The sequence below is a fragment of the Columba livia genome, chromosome Z (genome assembly GCF_036013475.1).
Source record: "Columba livia isolate bColLiv1 breed racing homer chromosome Z, bColLiv1.pat.W.v2, whole genome shotgun sequence".
NCBI classification, from domain to species: domain Eukaryota; kingdom Metazoa; phylum Chordata; class Aves; order Columbiformes; family Columbidae; genus Columba; species Columba livia.
Genome location: NC_088642.1, coordinates 81456093 through 81483544, shown reverse-complemented (window position 1 = coordinate 81483544; position 27452 = coordinate 81456093). Strand labels below are relative to the sequence as shown.

Genomic DNA, 27452 nt, shown 5'->3' with positions numbered 1-27452 from the left:
CTGAAAATTTCTCTTTAGTGTTAATAAGCACAACACACACAGGAGTATATAACCCTCTCCACTGTAACAAAAACAGTATCACAGAAAAAAGAAATACCAGAGCTTGGAGAAAGCTATGTAAAACAGAAAAACCTACCTCGGTATAAAATCTGATTGGTTGGAGATAGTGGTCAGCTCATAAATCTGGGAGCTGGACTCTACGGAGAGAGCAATCAAGCTCTTGCTGGAGTTCAGAGACCTTGCGGTAGCTGAAGTGACGTGATCTGCACATGGGGCTTCCAGCATTACAGAGAACTGGTTTTCTTCAGAGCTCCAAGAATACAACGCTGTTGTGTTCTTACCGGATAGGAGGATGTGAACTGCATTGAGGAAAGAGGAGAGAAAAAATAAATATTCGATAATATATTCAAAATTTCTCCTTATAATGCCAGAATTTCCCCTGGTATCACAATGATTACAGTAACTTTTAAAGTCTGATAAATAATATGGAAAAAAAGAGCACATATATTTCTGCGATTCCAGCATTATATACCAAGATTTGAACAAATATTGTAATTTAAGTCTTACCTAAACCTGAAGGAGGCATGAAAACGTGGATGTTTCTTACAGTGCAGACTGGAAGAGACTGAAAGTGTCTAAAGGTAGATTGCCCTGTCTCCCAGATGAAAATTTCAGAAGAATTTCCAAATTCTGCAAATGATCAAAATGACAAAACTTACATTCATTTGCTGCCTGTTAGTTAAATTGCACACTGGTGGCCATTCAAAAGGTAGAGTTTGGGAATTTTAATTACAAAGTGAGACTCATTATCATATTTTCCTTTTTACTTGGTGCATAATTCCGTAATATGACTGGTCTCCGTGGGATGATTTATCCACTAGCATCATTTAAGGGCTTTTCTGCACACATTCACATAAAGGAACACTATGATGACAGTAGACAACAAACACTCACAAAGAAACCTACAGACTGCAACATAAAGTTTTCAATAGGGAAGCAGACAAAACACAATGCTTAAATGTCATATTTGTATTGAAAATATGTACTTTGCTGACTAACGATCTTTGTGTATCACAAAGCTCAGAAAAACTTAGAAAAGGTGTGATGAGCAGCTAGGTGAATAGAGTTATTGTTTCCTGTTTTTCTTGGGAAAATATTTCATCAGTTTAATAAGAATTTGAGAACAAATGCAATGGGTTTATTTTTTAATGGACAAAAGAGAGACTGTGTTGATTAAATGCTCATCAGAGAATTGTCATTCCCCATCCAAACTCTTTTACACCAAAAGCCTTTGCTACCAAACAAACTAGCATACATTTAGGAAACTCAGTGATTGTCTTCTCCTGAATACCTTTTGCAATAATTAAGTAGATATCAGATCCAGAAATCCAGGCCTCCATGTGTTTTATTTCTTTTGCAGGTAACTGATGAAGATTCCTAAACTCATTATTCAACCACCGGTACAAGAGAACGTTCTGGCTGGTATTTGACAAAGAAACTAGTAGGTACGTGACACCTCCTCTAGCAAACAACGCAATATTCAGAGCTCCGGAAAGTGGAAGCTGATGATGCAGAACAAATATCTCTTTATTCCACTGGAAAACCTGCAGAAATACAAAGTTTTGTTTTTTTTTTTTTTTTTTTTTCCCTTATATATTCATAATACACATCAAGAGAAGAAAAAATAAGTGCCACACTGAAAAACTGGGAAAAGTCATATAAAATGGAATTCCTCATTTCTAAGGTGGACCATACATTAAGGTAAAAGCACATTGGTAAGTAACTACCTTACTGCAAGCAGCTGTGCCTGCTCTTCAGATTAATAGATTTATGTTTAGAAACTATTTCTGTTCTTATAGGTTTTTAACATGTTAGGTTTCAAAACAGAAATGACATTAGCAATATAATCAAACTAAATATAAACTATATGGTAACACAGAGAGTATTGGCACAGTTAAACAAGTTTAGAATCTTAAGAATTATACATCCACAACAGAAACATAAGTACTTTTTTTCAGAAACAGATATTTAGACTTGTTTGGCTGGCTGCTTTTTTTATTACCCCTTCAAATTTCAAACTCAAAACTGAACAAACTACCCACGTCCAAGCCAGGGAATACAAATGTGTTCTAACCTGGATGGAACTGGAACTGTTTGTGTGACTCACAAAAATCAAATATTCTTCTCCATCCACAGAAAAATGTTTCACCTGTCTGGTATCCAGAATAGAAAGAGTCTGTATCTGTGAGGGAAATATGACGAAAATGCCGTTTGATGTTTGTCATTTAAAGTGACAAGTTTACACATTCATTTTCAAAATTTGGAAAATTGCATGTGAATCTACAGACAAAATTAATAAAATTACATATGTGTACTTTTATAATTTGTGCAAAAAGTGTATAAATGTATGCATACGTGTATATATATTACAAAATTAATATAACTTACCATACATTTTTCAGACAACGTTCTATATCTTGATGGCTCCACAGTTTCTTTCCCCACTTCCAAGGTCATTTTCCCCCACCCCCAAAATGTAAATTAAAAGAACCACAGTAAACAACCAGCTGTGACAAATTTAGATCATTTAAGTCAATGCACTGTGTTAGGGCCCCAAATTAACTGAGCAGAAAGTGCTTTTTTCTAAAACATGGCCAGAATGGACAGCCTCCCAAGGTCTTTTTTTGAGCAAAACAGATTTACCTTCAAGAGTCTGCCTCCAGGCACGAATGCATACATGGTGTTGTTGGAAGCTCCCTGCCTGTCTCCTCCATGAGTTATCACAAGGTAGGGAGAGGCACGGATTTGGAAAGACACACAGCTCTTAGGATTCCACATACTGAAATTCTGAGAGAGGAATAAAAAAGAGAAAGTGAGGCTTAGATTCTTTATTAAGTATCACACTTGGTGCCTGCAAGGAAACATTTACCTCGACAGGAACAAATACTCCTTTCCACTGGTAGACGGTAGAAAATGTAGCAGGAGGCGTACGCAACAGAACACCATATAGGATTTCTCCTGATGTAAAGAAACACCAGCTAGATGCTGACTCTTCTACAAAACTTTGCAAGACAGACAGGACACTGAAACCACCCCCTGTAATACAGCAAAAAAAAAAAAAATATTGTTTATTATTACCTCATTCTTGAGGTATTTTTCAACGACATTTTCATTATTTACCTGCCAAAAGTAGACCTAGTATCAGAAACGTTTAAGTTGTCTATAAATGGTTGGTATATGTACATATAAATGCATGGAAAAATACAGTACTGAAGATGCAATGATAGTTAAGCAATACATGTATTCATTTATTACAGATGCATATGGAAGATACATAGGCAATTAGAGTCTTATTCAGAATGACCCAGTTTGGAATGTAGCTGGTGAAAAAATCAGCTGGATACCAATACCGAAATTAAAAATAGAAAGTAGAAAATGTAGATGCTTGTCCTCCTTGTCCTCCTGATCACAACAGGCAGTCATGGCGCTAATATCCTTAAACTCCTTAAGCCATTCAGCTGGCTTATAGAAAAAAGAGCTGTTGTCAGAATTAAGTCCAAGAACTGAAGTCCCAATCCTACACGTAGGTTAGACTAGTTGCTGAGCCAGACAGAGATTTTAATCTGTGTTCAAAATCAGGCATTTCCTTCTTTCCCTTGTTGATTTCAGTCTGCACTGGTGAGCAGCTATACGTATATCAGTATTAGAACAAAAAAATACTTAGCATGGAAATGGGAACAAGCAGGCAGAGATAGAAGGATATCTTCCTTCAAGGGCAGTGCTAATTTGGACCAGATTAAAGTGTTCATGAAATTAGAGCCTGAGACTCCCATAAATGCACACTGGGAAATAGGACAGAAAATGTGTGGTGGTATTTTTTCAGACTAAGGCTATGTCAGGTTTATGTGAAGAGTGTCTCTTGTACTGTATTAGAAAAATACAAAATTAAAAAAAGAGAATAATAGATTTTATTAAACAAAAGTCTAGTGACAATAGTGTTTGTATAAGAAGCAAGGAGAGCAATACAGATTACTGAAAAAGAGTGGCAGGATGGCTGATAACAAGGTGATACTTAAGCAGCTAAGCTCTTTTATCTAATGAATTTTGACATGCTCAGAAAGACATTAATTAATGTAATTGAGGCTCAATACATAAATTTAAATTCCAAAGTCACATCTCCTCTATGTTTGGCTAGTCTCTTGCTATCTCCACTCTGCCAAAAGCAGTGGAATTCTCTATGAAGTGAACGTACTGATGCCAAATGCAGTATCCGACAACGTCTCCCACTCAACACTCACAGACACGTTGAGCCCATTACTCCGTGAAACTCTCAAATAAGCTGTGGTGTTGGCTTCTTCGATTATGAGGAAATTTGTCCTAAATTTGAAATATGTGAAAATAAAGAAAAAAATGTGTTATTTTTCTAATATACGATACTTAGAGTACAATTCCAGCTGTGGAATATACAAGACAAATAAAAGTAAAATAACTGGTTTTGCTATCTGACAGACTGGTAGCTACATTAAGGTCACCCAGTGTTTCTTACCACAAGACCTCGGTAAAATCATAAAATCAGCAACGTTTGAAACAAGTCTGAAATTTAATACACCACCTGTACAGTTTAAGCCTAAGAATTTTTGAAAATGTCATTCCATACAATCTATTTGCTTCTGAAAAAAACAGCCCTGAGTGAAAGTTTGTTTTACACAAGCTTAAAACCAAAAATAAATTATCAAATGCATTACTCCGTCAGCACTGATCTGAGGTTTGCATTACTACTAGTAGAATATTTAAGCACTAACAAAACACTGTTTCAGGGAAAAAAACATAGAGAAATTGACAGTTCTAAAGATGGATAGTCCATTTTAAGTGTTTTTCTGTTCTTTTGTATAGCAGTAACAGCATTTGACAGACAGTGTATTTTTCAAAATTACAAATGTTTTACAACTGGCTTGCTGAATTTCTTCAAAGGGATCCATCAAAAACAAAGTTGTAGAGGGATTATGGTTGATTTTATTGACTATGAAAAATCTTCTTTTAACTGAACCAGTGTTTATTACCTATTTTTAAGTGGATAGATGCTGAAAAGCCCTAGCGGAGCCTGGTTCTGCAGTACTGTAATCATGGTTTGCACTCTTGTGCCCAGCCTGGCTCCTCCTGTTGGATTGAAGAGGGTGATGACAAAGTGCTCATCCATTTCTGGTTCCTCATCCAGTATCGCAGAAATATGCAGTGTCTGGTAAGAAAACAAGCACGGAAAGCTGTTGAGACTTGACAGCTGATGACCACTCAAGCCCATCAGACCAAGCTACTGCTTCTGTTGCTTCTCTACAGCTTTGGACAGCACAGCAGGAGAACCACAGCTCTTGGAAATGGAGAAGATGGAATTGAGACAAGGACACTTTGGACTGAGGTTCTAAAGTCATCCATGACCTCCACTGGCACAAGACTAAGAAAAGCACAAATTTTATTTTACTTTTTTTTCTTTCTCCTTTTTTTCTCCTCTCATCCTAAAACCCCCTGAAATGTGATAGGTTTTGATTCTTTTTTCATACTTATTCTACACGCTGTTGGTAATCCATAGTCCCCATGATCCCCTAATGCAGCTCAGTCATGCTGGTTTTAATTTACTTTACTTGACTCCAGGGCAACAGGGTAATTCTGCCACTGGTGCTGGGAAGAAAGACGAGAAAAAGGCAAGAATGGAAGGATATTTGAAATACTTTCTCTCTTCTTGATGCTTCTTTTCCTTCTACTGCACCACTGGGGATGAGAATAGGATCTTCTCAAGACAGACTTGAATTAGCAGAGAAATATCTACAAAGAGGTAGGTGTTTTCACTATCATTTGGGGCTCATTGCCATCCTTCCCACTACCCAAACAGACAAAAATTTACAGAGTAACATATAGTTTTGCTATAGGAAAAAAAAAAGTTAGTTATGATGGATCCAGAACTAAACAGGTTCTCAAAACCTTCTAGATCCCTGTTTACATCTGCAATAAACCATATTTAGAGGCTTTTTTAAGAAGACTTTCACTTCCCACAGATGTGCTATGCTGCCCAGCACTGCAGTTCCAAATGTATTTAAGGTTCAGAAATTGAAAACCAGCATTTCCAGAAAGGTCTGTTTCAATTCTATCCCACTAGCCATAATATACTAACCTCTTACTGATCCTAGATTCAGTGATAAATAACATAAAATAAATAATAAAATAAACTGCCATTAAACTTCAGAAGGTTGAGGATTTCACAAATTTAAGCTAGCTCATTTTCTAGCTGACATTTTTGTGGGGACAATACAGACACAGTGAGTTTAACAAACCATTTTCTGTTACTAATACTCTGAGAACTGTTTCCGTTTTGCATTTTCTGCAGCACACTCTGTGCGGTTTAGACCAGCTGAAGTATCACATTAAGTAATGGGATTTTTACTACAACCTTAACTATTTACGCTTATAAATTATCATTTCATTTCAAAGTTTGTGTTTCAGCTACATGCTGAACACGTAAAAATAAATGTTGCTATGCATGCATAAACATTATATACCCATAATATTCTTTTCAATTTACATTATCCATTACAAAGACAGAAATATCTAGAAAAGAGCATATTTAATTTTCATGTATTCGCAATCCCATGACCCAATTTACCCTGAGAATGAAGGAAAATATAAGAAAAAGAAATAAATACAGGAAAAAAAAAAAAAAGAGAAGAGACATTGTTGAAATCTTTCCAACAATTCCTAAAAAGCTTTCTTCACTTCTCTGGTATAATAATCATCAAATTACCTTGAATCTGACTCCCTCTTCCAGCACGATATATCCTTGAGAAGGGGTCAAATCCACTGATGCCTCTGAAGAATTAATTTCACTTACAAGATATTGAACAGTCACGGTGCCAAATATCCCCTGAGGAGGTTCTCTAATAATATTTAATACTGCAACACTTTCCATCAAATGGAGAGCTGTTTGCTCTCTTAGGAAGAAGTGGTCACTGTTATTGAATGACAAAACTCCATGGCCATCATCATTGGCAAGTATGGTAATTGTGGCTTTTGAGAAATAAATAGTGGAAATATTATTTAATTAACACGGTAAAACATAATTGTATGTACATACAAATCAAATACATACAAACACATTCTTTTATTCCTTTAGTGTATATATAATGCTTTAATGTCCATAGTGTTACTTGAAGAGATTATGCAAGTATTTTAGTTTACCTACGAATATTTACAGACAGGTATAATCTAGACTCACTTATTAAAAAGCTCACTTTCAAATTTTTGATTCTTTATTTTACATATTATCTTGTTAATTGCAAAGAATTCACAGGGATGTTTAAGAACTTTCCAAAGGAGTATAAAGATCTACTATGCCAGGGCAATGGTGTTTTCTGAAATAAGATTATTCAGAAGAATGAAATTAAAATGATTGCCATACAATCCTAAAGAATTATAACATTAAAACTAAGTTTTACCTGTTGTGTTCTCCCCTAATTCCAGCCCCAGAGAGGGATTTGTTAAAATTAACTGGAACTTCTCATCACCTTCAGGAATATCATCATCAAAAATCATAACAACAACAGATTTATTCCTTTCTCCATCAGCAAAAAATAGAGTCTAGCATTGAAACACAGAAATAATTGAGTACACAGTAGTTGATAACATGCAAAGAATTTTTCAGCCAAGATAAACAGAATTGTATTAAATACAAAAGAAAAGTAGGCAAGCAGAGCTATAATCTGTGTCCTAATAAATTGATTAAAAACAGAAGTAAAAATGTTCAGCACATTGCAGAATGAGGGCAAACAAGAGCAATTTACTTTGAAATTCTGCTGTAAAAAATATGAAACTTTATATGAAATCTTTAAGCAAAATTGTATTTGAGATAGATGTTTGAACGTTTACATTGTGTCTTATAAAAATACTTCCATACTTTAAAAGATACTTTTAAAGATACTTAAAAAATACTTCCATATTTTAAAAGAAAGAAACAGTAAAATAAGATGACTAATATTATTCTCATTCAGATGACCAAAGTAATTGAAACAAGATGAAAAGTCTGGCTGTATTACTGATCATTCTGCAGAATAAACGTGATGACATTCTTTTGAGGAAGCTGAAGGAATGAAAAGTGCTCAGTTTAGAATTTGCTTCTTACCCTTGAGATGACATTATAGTCCAAACCCAGCTGTGCCTCCAGATTTTGGGCATAAAAAAATACAGATACATTGCCATATGATCCTCTGTTTCGGTGTGCCACTATTGTCAGATTCCCATGAGATTCATTAACTTCAAAACTAAAACAAAAAGCAAAAAAACCAATCTCAGTGCCTTCTGAGTACATTATTTTTAATAATATGGTAGACAGACGTTATATTTTCACTTCAAATAATTCCCTCTGCTTTATAAGAAAAAGGCATCATCATAGTATCAGCACCATTACGATTGTCTAATACAGTCTTTTTTACCTTTGTTTCTTGCCTAAATGGAGTTGAGCTATAGGAGGTTGTGTTTTTTTCCTGTTTGTTATGACAGATTAATCCTATGTTAATGGGTGCCTTCTTCCTAGGAGTTTAGTAGGAGTTTTATTGTTAACTGAAAATGAAAATAACTGGCCAACCCCAATTACCAATGGACACATCAAGTTCTTCAAGGAGACAAGACTTACTTGGTACTTCCCCATTCAATTATTCCGCTCACTCCATCATTAGCATCAATAATAATTTGAGAAGCTAAACCTTCCACATCTAAAATGGAAAACAGAAGGACAAAAATGAAGTCCAATTTCATTATGTTCAAGAATCATAGAAGCAATTTTTAAATCTCTGTTAGTTTTGTAAAAGAAATACATAATTTTCTGTTACCAAAATGTAGGAGAAAATTGTAGGGAGCAAGATAACTGGAAAGGCTCAAAGAAAATCTCTGCTTACTACCTTAGTATCAGAATTGCAACAGTGCCTTGAATTATGACTGTTACCTTTAATAACGCATACAAAAAAAGACTAAAGAAAATTTAGAAAGTAAAACACAGCACAAAAAACTTAGGAAATACCAAAACCAAGATTTGTTGTGGAATCTTAATTTATCTTCATTGTGTGCATTTATTATGATGACATTCAACATTTTGCAGACTGTGATATGCTGAATATGGGAGGGAAATGAGTAAGAAAGAATAATAAATGATCCACTATTTCATCCTCTATTAATGTTTCTTGTCTGATCATAAACCTTACCAGCACATACCTCAGATTCTACTACAAATACAGAATTATTAATTTCTTTGTAGGGTGTTTATGTTCTGTAACATTAGATTGCTTCATAGAGACATATGTACCTTCACAATAACTCTGAAACATTAATGTATATATTGCACTGTGAAAATACTGAATAACAAAGTAAAGCCAGAAGCATCCACTGATTTCAAGGACCAGAATTTGATGGTCAGAACTTGATTCTTCTTAGAAAATAGTGCCTTAATTTGTTCAAACAGCACTGAATGACTACCTTAAGTTACTTCAACTTACTTTTAATAAGACTTAAAAAGAAATGAAGGAAATAATCACAATTTCTACAAACAGACTGACTCCACTGAATCCACAGTACATATACTATAGTTAGATCTATAGGAAAGACTTGTGTGAATAAGTGAATAAAAGTAAAAGCTCATTGCCATGAATCCAAACCTGTGAGGGAGTGATGAAGATTAGCAGTAGCTGTAAAACCTCTGCACAAACAGCTGAAATGTCACCCAGTTTTAGAAACCCAGAGAGAGTTGTAGCAACTACAGACCTTTTGGCTTCACTCCTAACTTGCATTTTCCCTCGTCATGTCATTGTGTGATCAGTTCACCCGGCATCTGTAATACTTTGCTTTCAACATCGGATCTTTTATTTCATATCTGGCATCCTTCTACTCCCCTGATGGCCCTCTCCTCCACCTTAGCTCCTTCTTGTACCCATTAATTTTATTACTTTTTCTCTCATCATTCTTAGCTGTTGACCATTTTCCATTTTTCTAATTGCTCACACTTTTGTTTGAGCCAAGCTCTCCCACCTTTTCTAGAAGATGAGAGCAAGAGCAGCACGGAGAAAACAACAAAAGCCTCTTTATGTTTGCTATTCCTGCTCTTTATCAGTGAAGCCTCAGGTCAGAAATGAAGGTCTCTTAGGTTCAGTGTGTTCAGTTCTACTCCACATATTGCATGCACATGGCCATACAGCACATACAATATGCTCTAGATGTGTAGGACTGACTGCACATGCTTATATCACGTGCAGAACCCCCATCTCTTTTGACATTAGACACATCCAAGAAATACTTCAAATATCTTGTATAGCATATGTGATTGCTAGAAATCCTAAACAAACATGTTGCACCAACTAGGAGTTAAATTGTCAAAATCAAAATACACCATCAGGGAAAACAAGATTAGAAAACAATCTGACAACAGACTTTGCAGTGACATCTTACAATGAGCACAAGTTTCTGTCTCATGCCTTAAATTATCTGTTAATCCTGAGTACATTTAACCCCAGATATCACAGCAGGGTTGAATGGTCACAATTCGAAGAGACCGCCAATCCCTTACGATGGAACATGAGACTACACTGCGTTCAGTGTGATTTAGTTCCGAAAAACCTTTTGCACTCATATGCTACCATTTTTATGCTTAGATTTTAATTACAGCTCAGTCTCTACAAATGGGGAATGAGTCTTGAACGTTACCTTTCAATCTGTAACGAATTAACTCTGTCACTTCTATAAGCATGCAAAGAAGAGAAGAAAGAATCGAAGAGGATGTTAGAAATAATCAGTATAAATAGTCTTCAGTACCACAGGATAATCTAATTGTCCTTAAAGCCAACGGCATCTGTGCTACTGAATTCAGAAGCAGAACAAGGAGCTAAGTAAGCAAATGATAATGAAGTTCACTGGAAGATTAGGAAAACCATACGATAAGACTCCTAAAGGTAAATCTGAGAAAGAATTAAAAAAAGATACGTTAAAAAGAGTTAACAAAATAATTACATAAAGTTAGGGGTTCTTTTTACATTTTTGCTTCCATTACGCACTTGGAAATGAAAATCAGATCAACATTCTACCACTAAAACTTTTCAATGAATTGTGTTCTCCAACTGTTAATTGCTAACTCCTCTATGAAAATCACTTTTTAATTCTTAGAGCTTAAAAAAAAAGTAAGAAGTAAGAAGTAAGTGTAATAATGAATATGTTTGATATTCTACAATGTTTCTTTCAGAATATCCTGTCTCATACTGGCATACTTGGCAATTGGAATAATGACAAAATGCCAGAGTAACATAATCTTCATGAAATTCATATAAAAGGAAAACCAAAGATAATTCTGTAGAAGTTGTTTTACCCAGTCTAGGTGGGGATGAAGTTGAATGGTTCATTATGAGTTCCACTGAAGTTAAATTAACCAAGAAGAACTCTTGCACCTCTGGTACATCATCCTGCAAAACACAAATTCAGTACATCTTTTCATTTTCTTTTGAGAAACTGTCACAGAAGTCACCAAGAACAAACACACTAGAAGTCTCTACTATTATAACAACACTAGAATAAATTTTTTTTTTTCTGTTTTCATGAAATACTCTTATTGGGTGTAAAATTTATTATTCCGATGAAGTAAGACATCATATTTCATAAAAAAGACTCCAGTGACACCGAAGTAATCTTGTGAATACATTTCTACCCAATTTTAAAGGGATAAACCCAACCACTGAGAAAGTAAGGGCTTGTAGTAAGCAATGAATTACACTGTTCTGAATATCAGATATCCAAGTGTTAATGAGACAGGCGAAGTCCATTTATGCATAGGTAGAGCTGTTTTGTGTTATTATTTGTCCTTCTATGATTTTAGCATTAAGATAAAAACCATCTTTCTAAATGACAATGAAATATATAGCTTCGAGTGTTATATAGGTTGCGAGCTTTAGGTTCTAAAATATGCCTCTTCTGATGTCACATAGATCAGTACAGAACAAAAGGGTTTAGAATTTACCTCTAGAATAGTAATATTTATGGCAGCTGATGTTTCTCCTTCTTCCAAAACCAGTGAGTCAGAAACAGCTATATAATCAGCTCCTGGTTCAGCCAAGGTCCCTTCTGTCTCATTACTTAAGGTGAGCAATCCTGGAACTGTGGCATACGTAATGTTGATAGCACCTGTTTAATTTGTAAGAATAGAAAAAAAAAAATAATCAATTCTTAGGTAATGCTTACTGGAACAGACAAAGAAAAGAGATCAGTTGCTCACCTATAAAATGAAAAGCCTAACTGCAAAGCAGAAGGATTAAAAGATTGATCTGGAGCCAATGGAATATTGTTATTGTTCTTAATGTGCCTTCAGACCAGCCTTTGGTGATTTCTCCAACCTCACACGACTCAAAAAGCCTTAGAACCAAGTGTATTCAGATATTTGAGGTGCTGTGGACATTGCTGAAGTACCCCTGAAGTAACCCTGGGACATCTAATGTATTATTAATACTAGGTTTGGTGCCAAGGGAAGTAGCGTGTTTCAGGAGCAACTGATATCTAAAGACATTGCTGGGAACTACAGTTTAACAAATCCAGTCTCCTTCCCAGGCAGATTGACATGGACCCCAGTACAGAATAAAAATTAGGGGACATACTGATCAATGTTACCAAGAACAAAAGTTAGACATATTTTTTTTATAATAAGCCTATATCTCACTAATCTGTCAGGGTAAGTCAAGTTGAGGGTAAGTCAAGTTGCAAATAAAAAGAGAGTGATCCTGGAGATAAAATGACAGATGAAATTCAAAGCTAGTCTGTATGAAATAAAATATAAGGTATAAAAGAATCTTAGTTTAAATAAATAATGATAGACTTCAATTAAAGTAAGAGATGTTACATATACTACATACACTTATCTTAAAGCATTAGTTTCCTAAGCAGTGTTCCAAAAGTAAATTAGATACTGATTGATACTAAAAAGAATTGGGAAAACAGAAATGCCATTCAAATGCCTCTACATATTGGTGGTGTGCCCAGATCTTGAACATTCTTTGTAACTGGTCACTTCACTTCAAAACAGATATAGCAAAAGAAACTAAGAGTGATTATCACTGACTAGTCTAAAAAGGTATATAGGAAATTACTACACGTCATCTCACAATAGAAGTTGAAATTCTCAGGCAACAAACACAAGAAAATATTTCTGCACACAGCAGTTTGTTAAATTCTGGAATTAAGTGTGACTTACATTTATGGATGTTAAAGACAAATTGATTCAATATCAAGTTATTTGGAATAAGAAATTATCAGAGGAGACATAAACTGAAATTAGTGGTCTGAATGCAACATTTTCCATGGGACTTTCCCAACCTGCCTGCTTCTGGAAGCTTAGAGTGGAAATATGTGGGAATGATCATTCCATACAAGCTCCTTTTCTCATATGTTTTTTATTTCTTTTGTAGTGTCTAAGACTTGGAGGCAGATTCATTGGGCTAAAGGTAGTAACCCTAATAGCCGACTAGTTTTGCTACAGCTCACAGACTCCTTGCTGTGGAAATAAGGGCAATGGCTCCAGTTTTAAATAAAACTTAGTTTCTAAGCCTGCAGAAGCTTAGAAGTTATGAGAGTATCTAGTGTATCCAAGATTTTTTAATCATGGCTTTCATTTGCCTAATGATTACCAAAACAGAGTTTTCTTTCTCTTGGAGTTGTTATACAAACCTAGAGATCCAAATTCTCTGTTAACAAAAAGCTGAACTGTTTTGTTTTCCTCTGGAATTAAAACTACCCTGGATGGGGAAGCAAAATTCAAGATTCCGTGTGGTTCATCACTTGCTTCTACTGTCAGAACAGCTTCATATCCTTGACTATCCAAAACAGCAGCACCTGAGGAAGAAACTCCTGCAAAAGAATCAAAAGACTATAGTGAATATAGTGTTATGCAACTTTTTTTTTGGTCTTACATTACTGCTATTATTACATTCAAATGACGGTCTGTAAGAATATAAATGAAATTAAACCAATTGCACGATGCACTCACTGAAGTTTATGGATGGTGTGGAATGTATATATATTTACATAGTGTAAAAAATAAAGGAACATAAAAACACAACAAAAATTGTATGCACACTAAATAAAGAGTCATGAAAACATATTAAAAAATGAGAAAACTTAATAGGCTAGTGCCAAATATCAACTTCCCTAAACTTTCTCTATTGTCAAAGGAAAGAGAAAGTTTTTTCAGGAATTAACTCCAAAAGCTAAAATTACATTCAACTTCTCAATATTTCCATTACGAAATCACTCCCTTTCCCAAGTGTCACCTTGATGAATAACTTTTGGCGTATCCATTTATGCTTATCCTGACAAATTCCACAAGTCAACAAATAATTTTGGCAAGTTGGTAAGGCACCTAGCAGCAACACAATCCATGTCACATTAGTTTGGTGCTTAGACACTAATTTCAGTTTAACACAAGGTATTTTCAGAAAGGATGCAGTTTCATGCTTCTTTTCTCATTATAAATTTGATATATATAAAATTGAATGGCAAGAATAAAATATTCTGACCTTGAATTCAGAGACAGATCAGAAATCTGACATGACAAGATTGCTTTAAAAGAAAAATATCCACTTATTTCATGGCAATGGTATCCAGAATACATTATTAAGCTCAAGTTTGTGTTCAGTTATAGAGAAGCAAATAACCCCTGAATTAAACAGGCAGAGTTAAATCAGGATTAAAACCAATTAATGAAAATTGCAAAGACGCTATGGGTTTTTCATATATGTGTTTCAATAAAATGCGAATGAACTTCATATAGTTTACACCAGTTGTCCTACACCTCCAAACTGGATTAATACATGTGAAAATATGACACTACTACATGGTAGTTTTAATACATAGGAGTCCATAGTTCTGCATTACCTTCTGTTTTGATGTTGTATAGGATGATCTGGTACTCTTCTTTTTCTTCGGGAATGTGGTCATCCAGCAAGTGAACATACAATGTTGCATTCAATGTCTCCTATTTATTTTATTGGTAAAGTGATTAGTCATTATTGTATAAAATACAAGTTATATGACTGTATTATAAGTATTTTGAACAATACCTTCAAGAAACATAAAAAGTATGAAAACCTATAAACTCCCTCCAGTTTAGAACTCAAAGAGTAAGGGATAAAAGTAAATAATCAGACCAAGACTAGTTTTCCCAGCTCAGTCCTAATGACAATGTTCTCCTGCAGCCATTAGCTTTGCTTATGGACTTACCTCAGGAAAAAAGAGGGTTCCAGAATAGTTTTCAAAATTCTGTTTTACGTTATGCCCAACTATCTTCCATTCAACGGTAACATTTCCCAGTCCTGGGGCAGTTCTTACAACATGGAATTGCAGCTGTTCTCCTAGGAACAAAGGGTAAGACACAACATTTTGGGGTTTCCTCTCCTACGTATCAATTATAAAAATGAGAAGCCAAAAAATGCGTAACAGTTACAATATTTTTTCTGGAAGACATTTGTATTTTTAATAGCGAGCTCAAAAGTAGTTATATTACACATTTGTTTTTAAGACAGAAACAACAAAAAAAAACCCTAAATTATTTTGTGCTGGACTTTTCTGCTTTTAGTTCACTCTTGGAAAGAACTACCAAAATGTGAGGGAACCTGGTACAAATTAATATATTTGAAAGTAACTGCCCATCAAAACACACACAAATAGAAAAGTAACACCTGTCTGTGAACTATAACATAGTAAATGTTGTATGTACCATGGATAGTTTTCTGCAACAGCTAACTGGCAAGGAATATACACTCTCCTAGTATTTGCAGGGTCTTGCGACTTACATAGTGCATGCAGAAAAATGCGTGTAACTGCTTCTAAGTTCCACCTATGTGAGTTTGAGCTTACCAATATTATCAGTGCTAGAAAATAAAATATCCAGAAAATGCTAATATTAAATAATTTATATTTTTTAAAATAAAATATTCCAAACTAAAATATTTCTAATTTAAATATATATATATATATATATATATATATATAATGTCTTATAATTCCTGGTTTAATCAGTATCAACTGACAATGTGCACGTACAAGAAGCAATTATGGTATTTTTATTGTTTTACTTACATTACACATGAGTGAATTGCTTCTCTAGGTCAACAGCATTTTTCAAGCACGCAGAATTTAAGTTTGCCAGTGTTGCATTGGCTTTCAAAGACATGAAATATGAACTAATTTGCACTACTGAGGTGCTTGGAAATAATAACACATGAGATTTCATATTCTTACTAAAGAATGAACAAAACTAAACATAAATTTGTCAAAATGTATTATAGTGATGCATAACAGAAAACTGACAAACTTAGCTCCATTCCCAACTGACTGAAAAAGTCTTTGTTAGTATTGCTATAAAATTACTTGATTTTTTTTCTCACTGTTGCAAAATCTGGAATTATTCCACCTTCTGATCTGTGTTATGCACACGCTTAGACGACAACATATTAAGAAACATTGAGATACATTTATTATATGAAAGCAAAAGAGAAGATGTGGTGTTAAGTGGCTTCTTACTCCATGGTATAAAGAACTGAGCAGCCCAGCCAGTCTCTATTTAATTTAGGGTGCTATCTGGCTATTCTGTTGTATTATAGCATAACTAAAACTGGACAGAACAATTTGAACATTTTTTAGATGTGTTCGGGTTTTTTTAGTAAGAAAATATTAGCGAGATGCATGTATACTGGCTACTAAAAGAGATATGACAAACTGACTTCACGAGACCTTAATATAATTAATTAAAATATAAAACTGTGAAGAAATAATAGAAAAATTGCATACATTAATTTTCAAATAAATTGAATTTTATGTGTTATTCAACCTCAACATTTCAGATGTCATTTAAGCCTTGAAGATGTATCGACACTTGTGTTTTTGTCATAAGTTGTTCCATGTTGCTTCTAAGAGAATAAAATAATTCAAAATTTATTGACATCACAAGGATTCTGCTTCCACACTCAGGACAGCCTGCCTGTTTTTCGGTTTCCCTGAAGTTAATTTATTGTGTCATTTAACACTGCACTGTTCAATCTATCCTGTTTGAGAATTTTGCATAATTATTGTCAACAAATAAATACTTACCGAAAAATGGTTACTTTAGTACCACTGCAGAACACACAATTTAGACAAAGCTTATTTCTATACAACATTATGTAATATAATGAACTTTCACTGAACACTGGGCCAAAACTCCTAATGATACAGAAGCCTCTTCCACTGTAACCCAAACACTAAGAAGAAACCTGAATCCTTTATTATTACTGGCCCCAAGTAGTTAATTACTGACCCATATTTCTTTGGTCAGTTTCACCAATATCTTTGGTATCCGTATCCAGAAAGAAATACTAATACAAGTACTAATCAATTTCTGAAGATTGAAAGTGTTATTATGCTGGTTTCACTATTTTGAGTGAATATTTCACTATTTTAGCTTTAGATTTCTGCATTTACCAGGGAGAAGAAGGGGGCTCAGCCTTCCTCCTCTTCTTCCTTATTTTAAGCTACTGCAGTGCATTTTCCTCTAATACAGTCATAGCCAGACAAACGTTCCATTGCCTCTACTAAAGGTGACAAATAATATGCACAGCTTGAAAATAATACAGATTTATTTGACAGAAATTGTTAAATAGTACAATAAATAAAAAAATATAATCATATTTGGTTCTGTGTCTGTCAAATTTTGTTTTCAGAACAGAAAAGTTTGATATCAAAAATGAAATAAAACACTGAAATAATCTAATCCTTTTTTTTCATTTTGTTTCATTTTGTCAAAGGGAATTAGTTTGTTTTTTCTTGCTGGAAGACAACGTTCTTTCACAAGCTGGAAGAAATTGGAATCAAATAATCTCCAAACTAGAGCAAAGTAATTGCCAGCATTTTTAGCATACTGTGAATAATTAACCAGTGAAAAATATTCAGGGTCACCATAACCTTTGGGTATGAGACAGTTTGTATTAATTCCTTGAGCTCATCAACAGCATTTCTTAGCCTGACAGATTGCAGCTGGCTTGGCAGGTGGATCAGAACTGGCAATGTGGAGGAATAAAGGACAAAAAACAGGCACAGAATTAACACAAACCATATCTAGATTGGGAAAAAAAAAGGAAAAAAGGAAAAAAAAGAAGTTATGATGCTCTTTCATTTCTGGAAAATAAACAAACAAATCAAACAAAACACATTTGGTTGAGAAAGACCCAACAAAAAATGCAATGCAAAGATTCCTGGACAGCAAGTTTTCTGTTTTGACAACTTTTCCTGCCCATTTTACATGTCAGAGAAATATGATGCTGCAATACACTGAATTTCCAGAAAAGGCTGCCAAAAGCAATCACCATTAGTACTGTTACTATCCTATGGAAAACTGCATTAACCCTTAGATGAAACACACAACAAAGCATCAGTTTCTTCTAAAGCACTAGTAGAAACCTTAGCTCCATATATTATTATTATTATTATTATTATTATTATTACTACTACTACTACTACTATTATTTTCCAAATGTCATGACCGAGTGACGACAGCAAGATTGCTACATTCCTAAATTAACCACATAAACAAAAAAAATTTAAAACAGCAAATTATTGAGTCAGGAAAAGGGAAGATGTGATTCTAATCTTTCTGCGGGAATATTTTCTAGAAGATTTATGGATATATGAGATTTGCTTATTATTACCAATAGATGTGCATGATGGGAGCTACAAACAGTTCTGGAATATGGTGTAAATTAATAGGACAAGGCACACTAAAAGGGGATTTAAAATGCAATACCAGGAGAAGCAAGGCGTGATCTTCAGAAAAAAAGAAGGCACAGATGATGATATATGAGACAGTTTTGGAAATGGTGTACTCATCATCTCCAGTCCTACTCTTGCAAGAGCCAAAAATTCAAATAGATGTCAAGATTGAGGTTACTCTCTGCTTGCTGGCATTCTCTGAATGGTGATACAAACAACTGCTGTAAGTTGTAGTAAACAGAAAGAATGGAGATGGAAGCGAGAGTTACACACACTGAGTGTGGTCAACACAAAGAACCCACCTTCACGACCAATAACCGACCGTGAGGCTGTCTGGAAGCTGATAATTCCTGCCACGTTGTCACTCGCCAGAATAATCACCGTGACAGTGTCAAAACTGGGCAGAATCCGACTCCCTCCTTCAGTATGGATGAGGCTGATTATGATACTTTCATTATCCTCTGGCTCCAGATCATCTAAAATGGTCAGCGTGACCATCTTTTTTGTTTCACCTACAAGGAGAAGAACATACATGTACTTATGTGTGCTCATTGAAATCACCTTTTAAAAAGACTTAATAGATTTATTTTGTAGGAAATACTTTAAAAATATAAAAAAGCACATGAAATATATTCATTTATCTACCTGCCTAGAAGTTGCTGAATGTCATTATGAAGTTTTATTCAATTACTATTGAAAAGCTACATTAGGCAACTGCAATTATCAAATTATTAAATATACTATGTAGAAATAACAATGTAGGTATAATTTCTGAGTGTCTAGAATCTTTATATGCATTGTAAGTACTTTGACTTTCAAATTTAACTTAGAAAAGGGGACTATCATTTTTTAAAAAAATTACCAAGTGCATAAGTTCTCTGATGAACCATATATATATGTACATCCAATCACAATACATTTACTGGGTCAGGGCATGCATTAAAATAAGCTGTCAGTGTGTTACTTGTCTTCTGGGATATTAAAGAATGATAGTGCAAACAGCAAAGACGATCAATTCCAGCACTCTAGAATCCATTATAATTTACAACACAATCCTGTTGCTCAGTGCATGGGTGTAACCTGCGTTTTATGATTTTATCAGTTTACAGGATACATATATTTCTTGCTAAACTGTGTTCCAGAATACTTTGAAAACAGTTTTTACTAAACTTATAACCAGAAATGTAATTACTTGTCAGCCTCAGAATCACTGCTTGCAACCATTCCTTTGGGCTCAGAGGAATTAGCAAGCTAGCTAGCACACCAGCATCTTTACTACACTCCCATAAATTGCTTTTGAAATATCTGTTCAGACAACTCTGACTTAGAAAATATAAAATATATCTGTCGTGCCACATGGTACTTAAACAATGTCTGCCATTAAGTTGTTCTTCCTATTTGCAATTTTTTTTAATATGCTGTTATGTTATGAAATCTATACGATCTCAGAATCTAAAAAGAGACATCATGAAACGTTAGTACTGTAATAACTAAAACTTAACAAAAGACCACTCAGGCCTGATTCTCATTTTCATTATCTTTCGTATAACAACAACCTTCAGCATTATTATTCCTTATTTATTTGGTAAGGTAATCTTCATAATGCACGTTGCAGTATTTCTTATAAAGAATACTGAGATGTTTATGCTTTTCATCTCTTTTTTTTTTCCTACAACCAACATGTGTCCTGCAACATAATGCTATATACTAATTAACTATATTATTTTGCATAGGTATTTTGAGCATTCGGGGTGGTTTAACCTAAGACATCACTTATCAAAACATCCAGAGGACTGAGCTCCTGTCAGGCTCTTTTTGCTTTTATTTAATTTTATAAATCAGAAGCTAATGCAAAACCTTGCCTCACCTTCAGCGAACACCAGAATCTCACCAACACCTACAAAATCCAAGTTTGGGGTGGCAGTTCCACCAACCACACGCCATTCCACTGTCACCTGTCCCAGGCTGCCTTCTGTCCTGTGGACCATCAGCTGCACGGTGGCCTGAGGACGTTCTTCTACTTCAACATACAGACCTTTCTCGGTCGCATTGGGACTTACGCTGTAGATCTTGAACACGCCAAACGCATCTCCGTTCATCATTATGATAACTGTGGAAGTATTTGGCTGTCCTATAGCAGGCTGATTTTTTGAGCTGGCTGAGATGTTCATTAGCTCAACTTTCAAAAGGGATACAGTGAATTTCTCATCCAGCTCTGGCAGATTGTCAGGCAGGATGGTGACCGTGAGATTTGCAAACTCTTCACCTTCCTGCATCGTGGCCCACTGTCTGGTAACAGATTCATAATCGCTACCAGCGATGGCTTGTGTGCTAAAGAGAGCGGATGCACTGGTGATGTTTTTCTTGTAGGTCCAGAACCCTGAAGCGTTATTTAAGGGGCTGATGTCTGATGTCAGCCAAAAGCAGAGGGGAATCTCAGAGGCACCAGAAAATATAAAGGCTGAACACACTTGTTCTTTTAGGCACTGAGAGGCACAGGCAGACAGTGGGTCACTTGCTGCCGACACGTTCACTCTGGTCTTGGATGGTTGGTCAGGAATTCCTTGTACAGGAGACCCGAAACAAGACAGGATATCCTGACCTTGCTCTATGGCAAGAGCTACGACGTCAGTCTCGGAAGTGCTGTAAAATATCTGCAGCTGACCAAACCTTCCCCCACTAAAAGACATTAAAATAAAAAAACAAATAAATTAATATTAGTTGATGAAGTGTATCTAATATCCTGTATGTTTCGGGGTTAAAAATAAAAGTGATCAAAATCAACTGGCCCTTCCTGAATTGCTGAAAAGTTCCAAATAACTGAAGCAGATTCTCTTGAAGGTAATACAAGAATAACTACATTGTCATGTCTTGTGGACAGCAAATTTGATTATTTATAGCTTGGGTAGCAGTCTGTTAAGAATGCAGATATGTGTTTCTATAAATTAACTAGAAATTAGTCTTCTTATGGATGGCAAGGAAGAAAAAGCCTCTGCTGCCCACCCTTGTCATCTTTCCTCCTAGGTGTCCTCAGATTAATGTATCACAGGCATAAAACCCACTTTCCTTTTCTTGTTCATTTCCATCCCACAAGGGTTTACCCATTTTGTCCTCCAGTTCAAAGCACAGGAACAGGCTGTTCTGCAGCTTTAAGTGCCTTGATGATTCAGTAGGCAAAGTGAAACTTCAAGTACACTGTGTACATTATTTTTACATTGTACATTAAAATGAGTATCATATTTAAGTACTTTATGTACATTTCTAATAAGCAGACATCTAGTGCAAAAACAATGTATATGAAATAAAAACGTGTTGAGTGCACAGATTAAGAAATTTATGCAAATACTTATTCAAGAGTAGCATTACTTTTGAAATTGTAGCCAAGAAAAAAAAAGAAAAAAAGAAAAATAATAGATAGAAATAAAGCAAACATTATACAAACCTTCGCCTGACTGTTATATTTGCAAGCAAATTTCTTTCTAGTGGCTCCTGAATTCGATATAAGGATTGATGAAAGAAAACTGTGCCATAAGGATTATCATTGGCAGGTATTATAATATTTGCCACGCCATCTAACCCAATAGCACCACCATTGGAGGCCTGAGTTAATTCTACATGGACAATCTCAAAAAGAAAAAAAAGAAAAAAAAAAAAAAGAAAAAGAAATAATGCAGCTAAACAATTTTTGGTATTTCTAAAAATAAACACAAGCAATGTAAAATCTGAACTTCTTGCACTTTCCTTCCAGAACATTCCTTGTTTTCCTTTGCAGACATTTCTTTAACAAGTTAAAACTCTCATACTATTCAAGACAGATGTAACTGATTTACTTACTTCTTCAATTTCTGGAACATCATCAGCCAGGATTTCCAACAGCAACATCTGAACAGCTTCCCCAGGAGCAAAACTAATATTACCCGAGGCAACCTGCAAGTCAGCATCAGCGGGATGTCCGTCAATGGTAGCAACCCACTGAACAGTAACGTTACCGAGTGTCCCCGCGTTGCGGATTATTGGCAGATTTATGGTTACTGATCCAAATTCAGGCTCCTCCACAGTGAATTCAGTAATCTGAAAAACTGAAGTACAGCACAGAGAGGTGTATTTTATTAACGAAGACATTGGAAGTAAATATATCACCTCAGCTACTGAAGTACATAGTTTTATTTCGCTTAATTGCATTTACTTGCACAGATAAATCACTTTTAAATAAGTTTAAACTTAAAAGCAAATTTTCAGTATTAATATTTTCATGTACACAGTAAATTACATCTATCTCTCTTGGAAGTTCCAAAATCTGTTTTCATCTCAGACTGGACAAAATCTTACTGTGCCAACTGACTGTATATTTTTTTGTTATATTAAAGCACGATTACTCCTTAATTACATTTTTTTAAATTTAGTTTATCTTATCTTTTCCTTTACTGTCTTCATCCAGGTTTCCAATTTGTCTTCTGAAAGTTTTTATTCAGTTGCCCAGTAAGAGCTCACCCACAAATCTGCAGTAAAAACGTTAACAGAAGAGTGAAAATACGTGAATAAGAATCATTTACCAAAGGATCCAAATGGGTCATCAGAAGCCTCAATAGTTATGATTGCCCTTGTCAAAGATCCAAGCAAGGCTCCTCCTGTTGTTTGATTCAGCAGCTGAACATAAAATGACTCCTCAACTTCAGGACTGATGTCGTTAATTATATATATTGGCACAGCTTTACTTGTTTCTCCTTCTAATAAGACAACATCTGATGAGGCTACACTATAGTCCTCACCTAGATTTGTAGAAGTAAAAAAAAAAAAAAACAATAAAGAGCACAAAATATTAATGAATTACCGTTCAGTGTATTGAAAATCATCAGTAATACCTCTCTTTTTGCTTACACATGCATTCCTCCATGCTTTTATGTGGTTTTGTGCTGTTTTTTTTTTTCTTTTCTTCTCTATCTTCAGAACCAGACAACACAGTCTTTTTTTATTTTCCTTTGCCTTTTAGATATCTGGATAGTGTAAAGTAAAACTTGACTTGCAGAGTTTGCACTGTTAGACCAAGAGATAGTTACAAAAGGTCCATTATTGTCTTCCACTGACAAGGTCACACTACCAAGATGTTTGTCTTTGAACTCTAATTGGTCTCTGGCTTTCCAAGAGATAAAAGTGAACAGAAGCACCTTTGTAAAGTAGAGCTTAGTAAAAGGCACATTTTGTGTGTGGACCTCACTTTAGAGGAACTTGTCTCTACAGATGTCTAGATGAACAACTGTGATACACTCTGCTTCAGAAACTAATTGTAAACATACTCTGGCATCAATCAAGGTACACATTTATTTAAAAATGTCTGTCACATGCACCATCCGCCTATTCAATCTTGGGCACAGCTTAAACACAGTGGGTGTGATTTATGACTAAGTGATTTTGATTCTGCACACTTCCCAAGTTGGCTCCTTTCTTCATGTATGTTCTGTATAGCAAGAACCAACCGGAGAACTTAACCTCTCAATTTTAGAAATGCAAGCTTTCTTGGGTTTTGATTGATTTTGCCTGGTTGTTTTACAGTTGAAGGCCTAGCTCTCACTTTGCCTCCAATAAGCTCACCTCAATAATGCACTGTGGTTTTAAATATGTACACAGTACTGAACAGCTACATATACTACTATAGCTTGCTTTGTTTATTTGTTTGTTTGTTTGAAGAGGTGGTGGGCTACTAGGGAAACAAACACTCCAATTCCTTCCCTTATTTCTCTTGCAAGGTTCTTCAGTGATGATGTCTCAGAGCTTTCTAAAAGCTGATGAAGAGTCTCCCCCATAAGGCTTGGATTCCTATTTGCAAAGCACAGTCAGTAAATGTCTCACTACTTTTTTTTTCACTTGTTTTACAGAAGCGTATCCAATACACATATGTTTGCTTCGACTGCTCAAAGCATACAGTACACTCTTTCCACTTATCATAGACTACACACTTCTTCTATTCTGGTTCCTTACCAGCTGTTGCTGTTATTGGCATAGCTTTAAATTTCACAGAAACATCTGCAAATAATCCCCCGGTTCTGGTCACATTAATGATTGGTCCAACGTAATTTTCAGCAACTCGCACAGTCGCAGCTGAAAGCTGAAGTGTTCCAAAAGCATCATCATTGGCATTGATAATTACATGAGCTATCGTCTCACCCTCTGATCCAAGCCGAGGAGAATTTACAACTGCAACGTAAAGACAACTTAGTGAGCAGGGACCCAAGATGCTTGTTCTCTGTGGCTGAAGATTTCATAGACACACATGTGAGTTTAGTGGTCAGTCGCCAACAGCTTTCCAAAAAATTATCTTTTTTAGAATTGGACAAATTATAACTACAAACTGCACCAACATACTTTCGATGTTTGAATTATATTAGAGCAGAAAAATTTGAAATTTAAAAAATATATTAAAATTTATTACTCTACTATGCTGTGGAGCATACAGGCCGTATTTCTTTTATTTATTTGTTTATTTATTTTTAAAAGGTGAGGTATTCTGAAATCATTTGTTTATTTATTTATTTGCCCACAATTTCTAGAGGTTCAAGGCAACTTCGGTTTCACACTTGCTATGACAAAATATAAATAACATTTCAAACTCTCAGCAGAATTAGATTTGAAGTTTCTCTTAACATCAAGATTAATCTGGGGCAGGTGAGCAATTAAACACACCATGAAGCTTTGAAGTACAAATCAGGCTGTAATGACCTGAGTTTATCTGAATGAGGGACAAAGCAAACATTCTCTACACTAAGTAAGCAACATTTGGCTGTAATTCAACATGGATTTATTCTTGAAATACTTTTCGGCTTTCAATAAGGGAAATTAGCTTAGTGATTTCTTAATCCTGTACTTTACAGAAACAACATTAGACGAACAGGTATTAGTAGATTAACAGATATTAGTGCACAAAAATGATACTGCAACATATTTCGCCTGAAAGACCTTGGATAAGGTGATACAAAAAGGATAAAGAAATGCTCATCCAGCATTTGTGTTAAAGGAAATATCTATGGCAACAGCACATGGGGCAGGTTACTCAGAGTTTTCTGGACTACACACAGTTTGGCAGAGGCAAAAAATGTAACATTTAACTTGTTGCATTTTATCCTATTAGATATAAATACTATCCTTCAGATTCACATTTTAGATTTTACATATGTAAGATACTTACTTGGCCGATCCTGTACTTTCTCAATCAAAACAATACTGCTTAGCTCCACAAAAACAGATTCTGACCTCTCTGGATCATCATCATCCAAAATAGGCAAAGATATTGTGGATTCACTTTCGTTGGCTGCGAAGATCAGGTAACCTGTAACGGGTATATAATCTTTTCCCTGTATTGCTCTAACAATATCAGGTGGAAGAAAAAGTGACTTTTCATCATCGCCAATAGTTCTGTATTTTACCATTACTGTACCGAGGAGACCACCACGTCTTACGACTGTCAGGGAGATATTTTTTGTTTCCTCCTGAACTTTTATTGGTCTGTTTTGCTCAGAAAAGATGAAGACTCCATATGGATCATCATTAGCTAAAATAGTTAAAGTTGCATTAGTGTGGTTTCCAAGGCGACCACTGGAGACATTGATGATTAAAACTGAAAACACCTTATCCAGTTCAGGAACTTCATCAGGAGAAACCTGTACAGTAATATTTGCTCTTGCTTGGCCAACATCAAATGATACATTCCCATATGTAGAGATCAGGTCTTCGGTAAGATCACAGGCTATGACCCAATGCAGTGTCACCTGGGACAAGGCCCCATGCGTTCTCACAACCTAAGTGAAAAATATAAAGATCTGCTTATTTTTCTTTTATGAGAAAGGAAAGCATAAAAGTATAAGATGGAATAAAGTGAAGACATTGACATGATGGGTTAAAAATAAATTTGTGGGTTTTTTTTAAAAAATGTAATCTTTATCATGTCAACTTTGCTGCATTTGTTGTATCATCAACACCGTGGTTTTAAAATAGTAGTACCTCACATGCAAATAAGTAGAATTGATTTTAATAATAATTAATAGATATTTTTATTACATCATTTTAGCTTCAAGCTGAACTATCTCAGTGTAAAATAGCAAAATAGAAGTTGTGAACACTGTGGACTTAAGGTGAAAACATCAGTGGAAACCCAGTCAAAGCAGAAATAGAAGAGGACTGGACAGTGTTATGACATTCAGAGCTTTCTAACCTGCAGCACAATCTCGCTGTCACCATCTTCGGGCTCAGTTCCATTTACCAAGAGCGACTCAGTGCTGAACTCAAACACACCATGAGCATCATCAGAGGCCTCAATAGTCACAAGGATGTGAGATGCGATTCCCAAGCTGGCTGTTAAGTGCAAGTTCCAAAAAAGGTTATTTTTTCTAGCATGTTTTGAAATAAAACAGCTAAAGAAATATGTTACAAAAAATATGCAGGAGGGCATGACCAAAGTATCGATGCTGTTTTGTTTTTGTTTTTTAAGATGCATGGTAACTATCCACATGGATAAGGAGCTGGCTTTCAATACTGCAGTCCTGTCAGCCCTTCTGTGGAACTACACAACAAAGAAATATATTGAACATATGAATATTTAAGGGAGGAACAGAAATAAAAATACAGGTTTAATGAACAAAAATGTAGCAGAATTTAGGATG

General features: G+C 35.1%; 1 protein-coding gene across 2 annotated transcripts in view; it reads right to left on the bottom strand.

Moving 5' to 3' along the window:
- The window catches only part of ADGRV1 (adhesion G protein-coupled receptor V1), a 272375-nt gene that overhangs the window by 183403 nt on the left and 61520 nt on the right, over positions 1 to 27452 (bottom strand). For both annotated transcript variants that reach the window (XM_065046531.1, XM_065046532.1), the window contains exons 27-51: positions 27005 to 27144; positions 25982 to 26591; positions 24778 to 24993; positions 23355 to 23570; positions 22636 to 22880; positions 22244 to 22425; positions 20669 to 21480; positions 19104 to 19313; positions 15280 to 15410; positions 14935 to 15034; positions 13729 to 13908; positions 12032 to 12195; positions 11387 to 11480; positions 8675 to 8753; positions 8165 to 8303; positions 7482 to 7623; positions 6791 to 7053; positions 5061 to 5236; positions 4253 to 4377; positions 2930 to 3096; positions 2704 to 2847; positions 2135 to 2242; positions 1352 to 1604; positions 568 to 690; positions 137 to 359 (exon numbers count right to left, since the gene is read on the bottom strand). In XM_065046531.1, the coding sequence (XP_064902603.1) occupies positions 137 to 359; positions 568 to 690; positions 1352 to 1604; positions 2135 to 2242; positions 2704 to 2847; positions 2930 to 3096; positions 4253 to 4377; positions 5061 to 5236; positions 6791 to 7053; positions 7482 to 7623; positions 8165 to 8303; positions 8675 to 8753; positions 11387 to 11480; positions 12032 to 12195; positions 13729 to 13908; positions 14935 to 15034; positions 15280 to 15410; positions 19104 to 19313; positions 20669 to 21480; positions 22244 to 22425; positions 22636 to 22880; positions 23355 to 23570; positions 24778 to 24993; positions 25982 to 26591; positions 27005 to 27144 (5242 nt within the window). The remainder of the gene's footprint in view (positions 1 to 136; positions 360 to 567; positions 691 to 1351; positions 1605 to 2134; positions 2243 to 2703; positions 2848 to 2929; positions 3097 to 4252; positions 4378 to 5060; positions 5237 to 6790; positions 7054 to 7481; positions 7624 to 8164; positions 8304 to 8674; positions 8754 to 11386; positions 11481 to 12031; positions 12196 to 13728; positions 13909 to 14934; positions 15035 to 15279; positions 15411 to 19103; positions 19314 to 20668; positions 21481 to 22243; positions 22426 to 22635; positions 22881 to 23354; positions 23571 to 24777; positions 24994 to 25981; positions 26592 to 27004; positions 27145 to 27452) is intronic.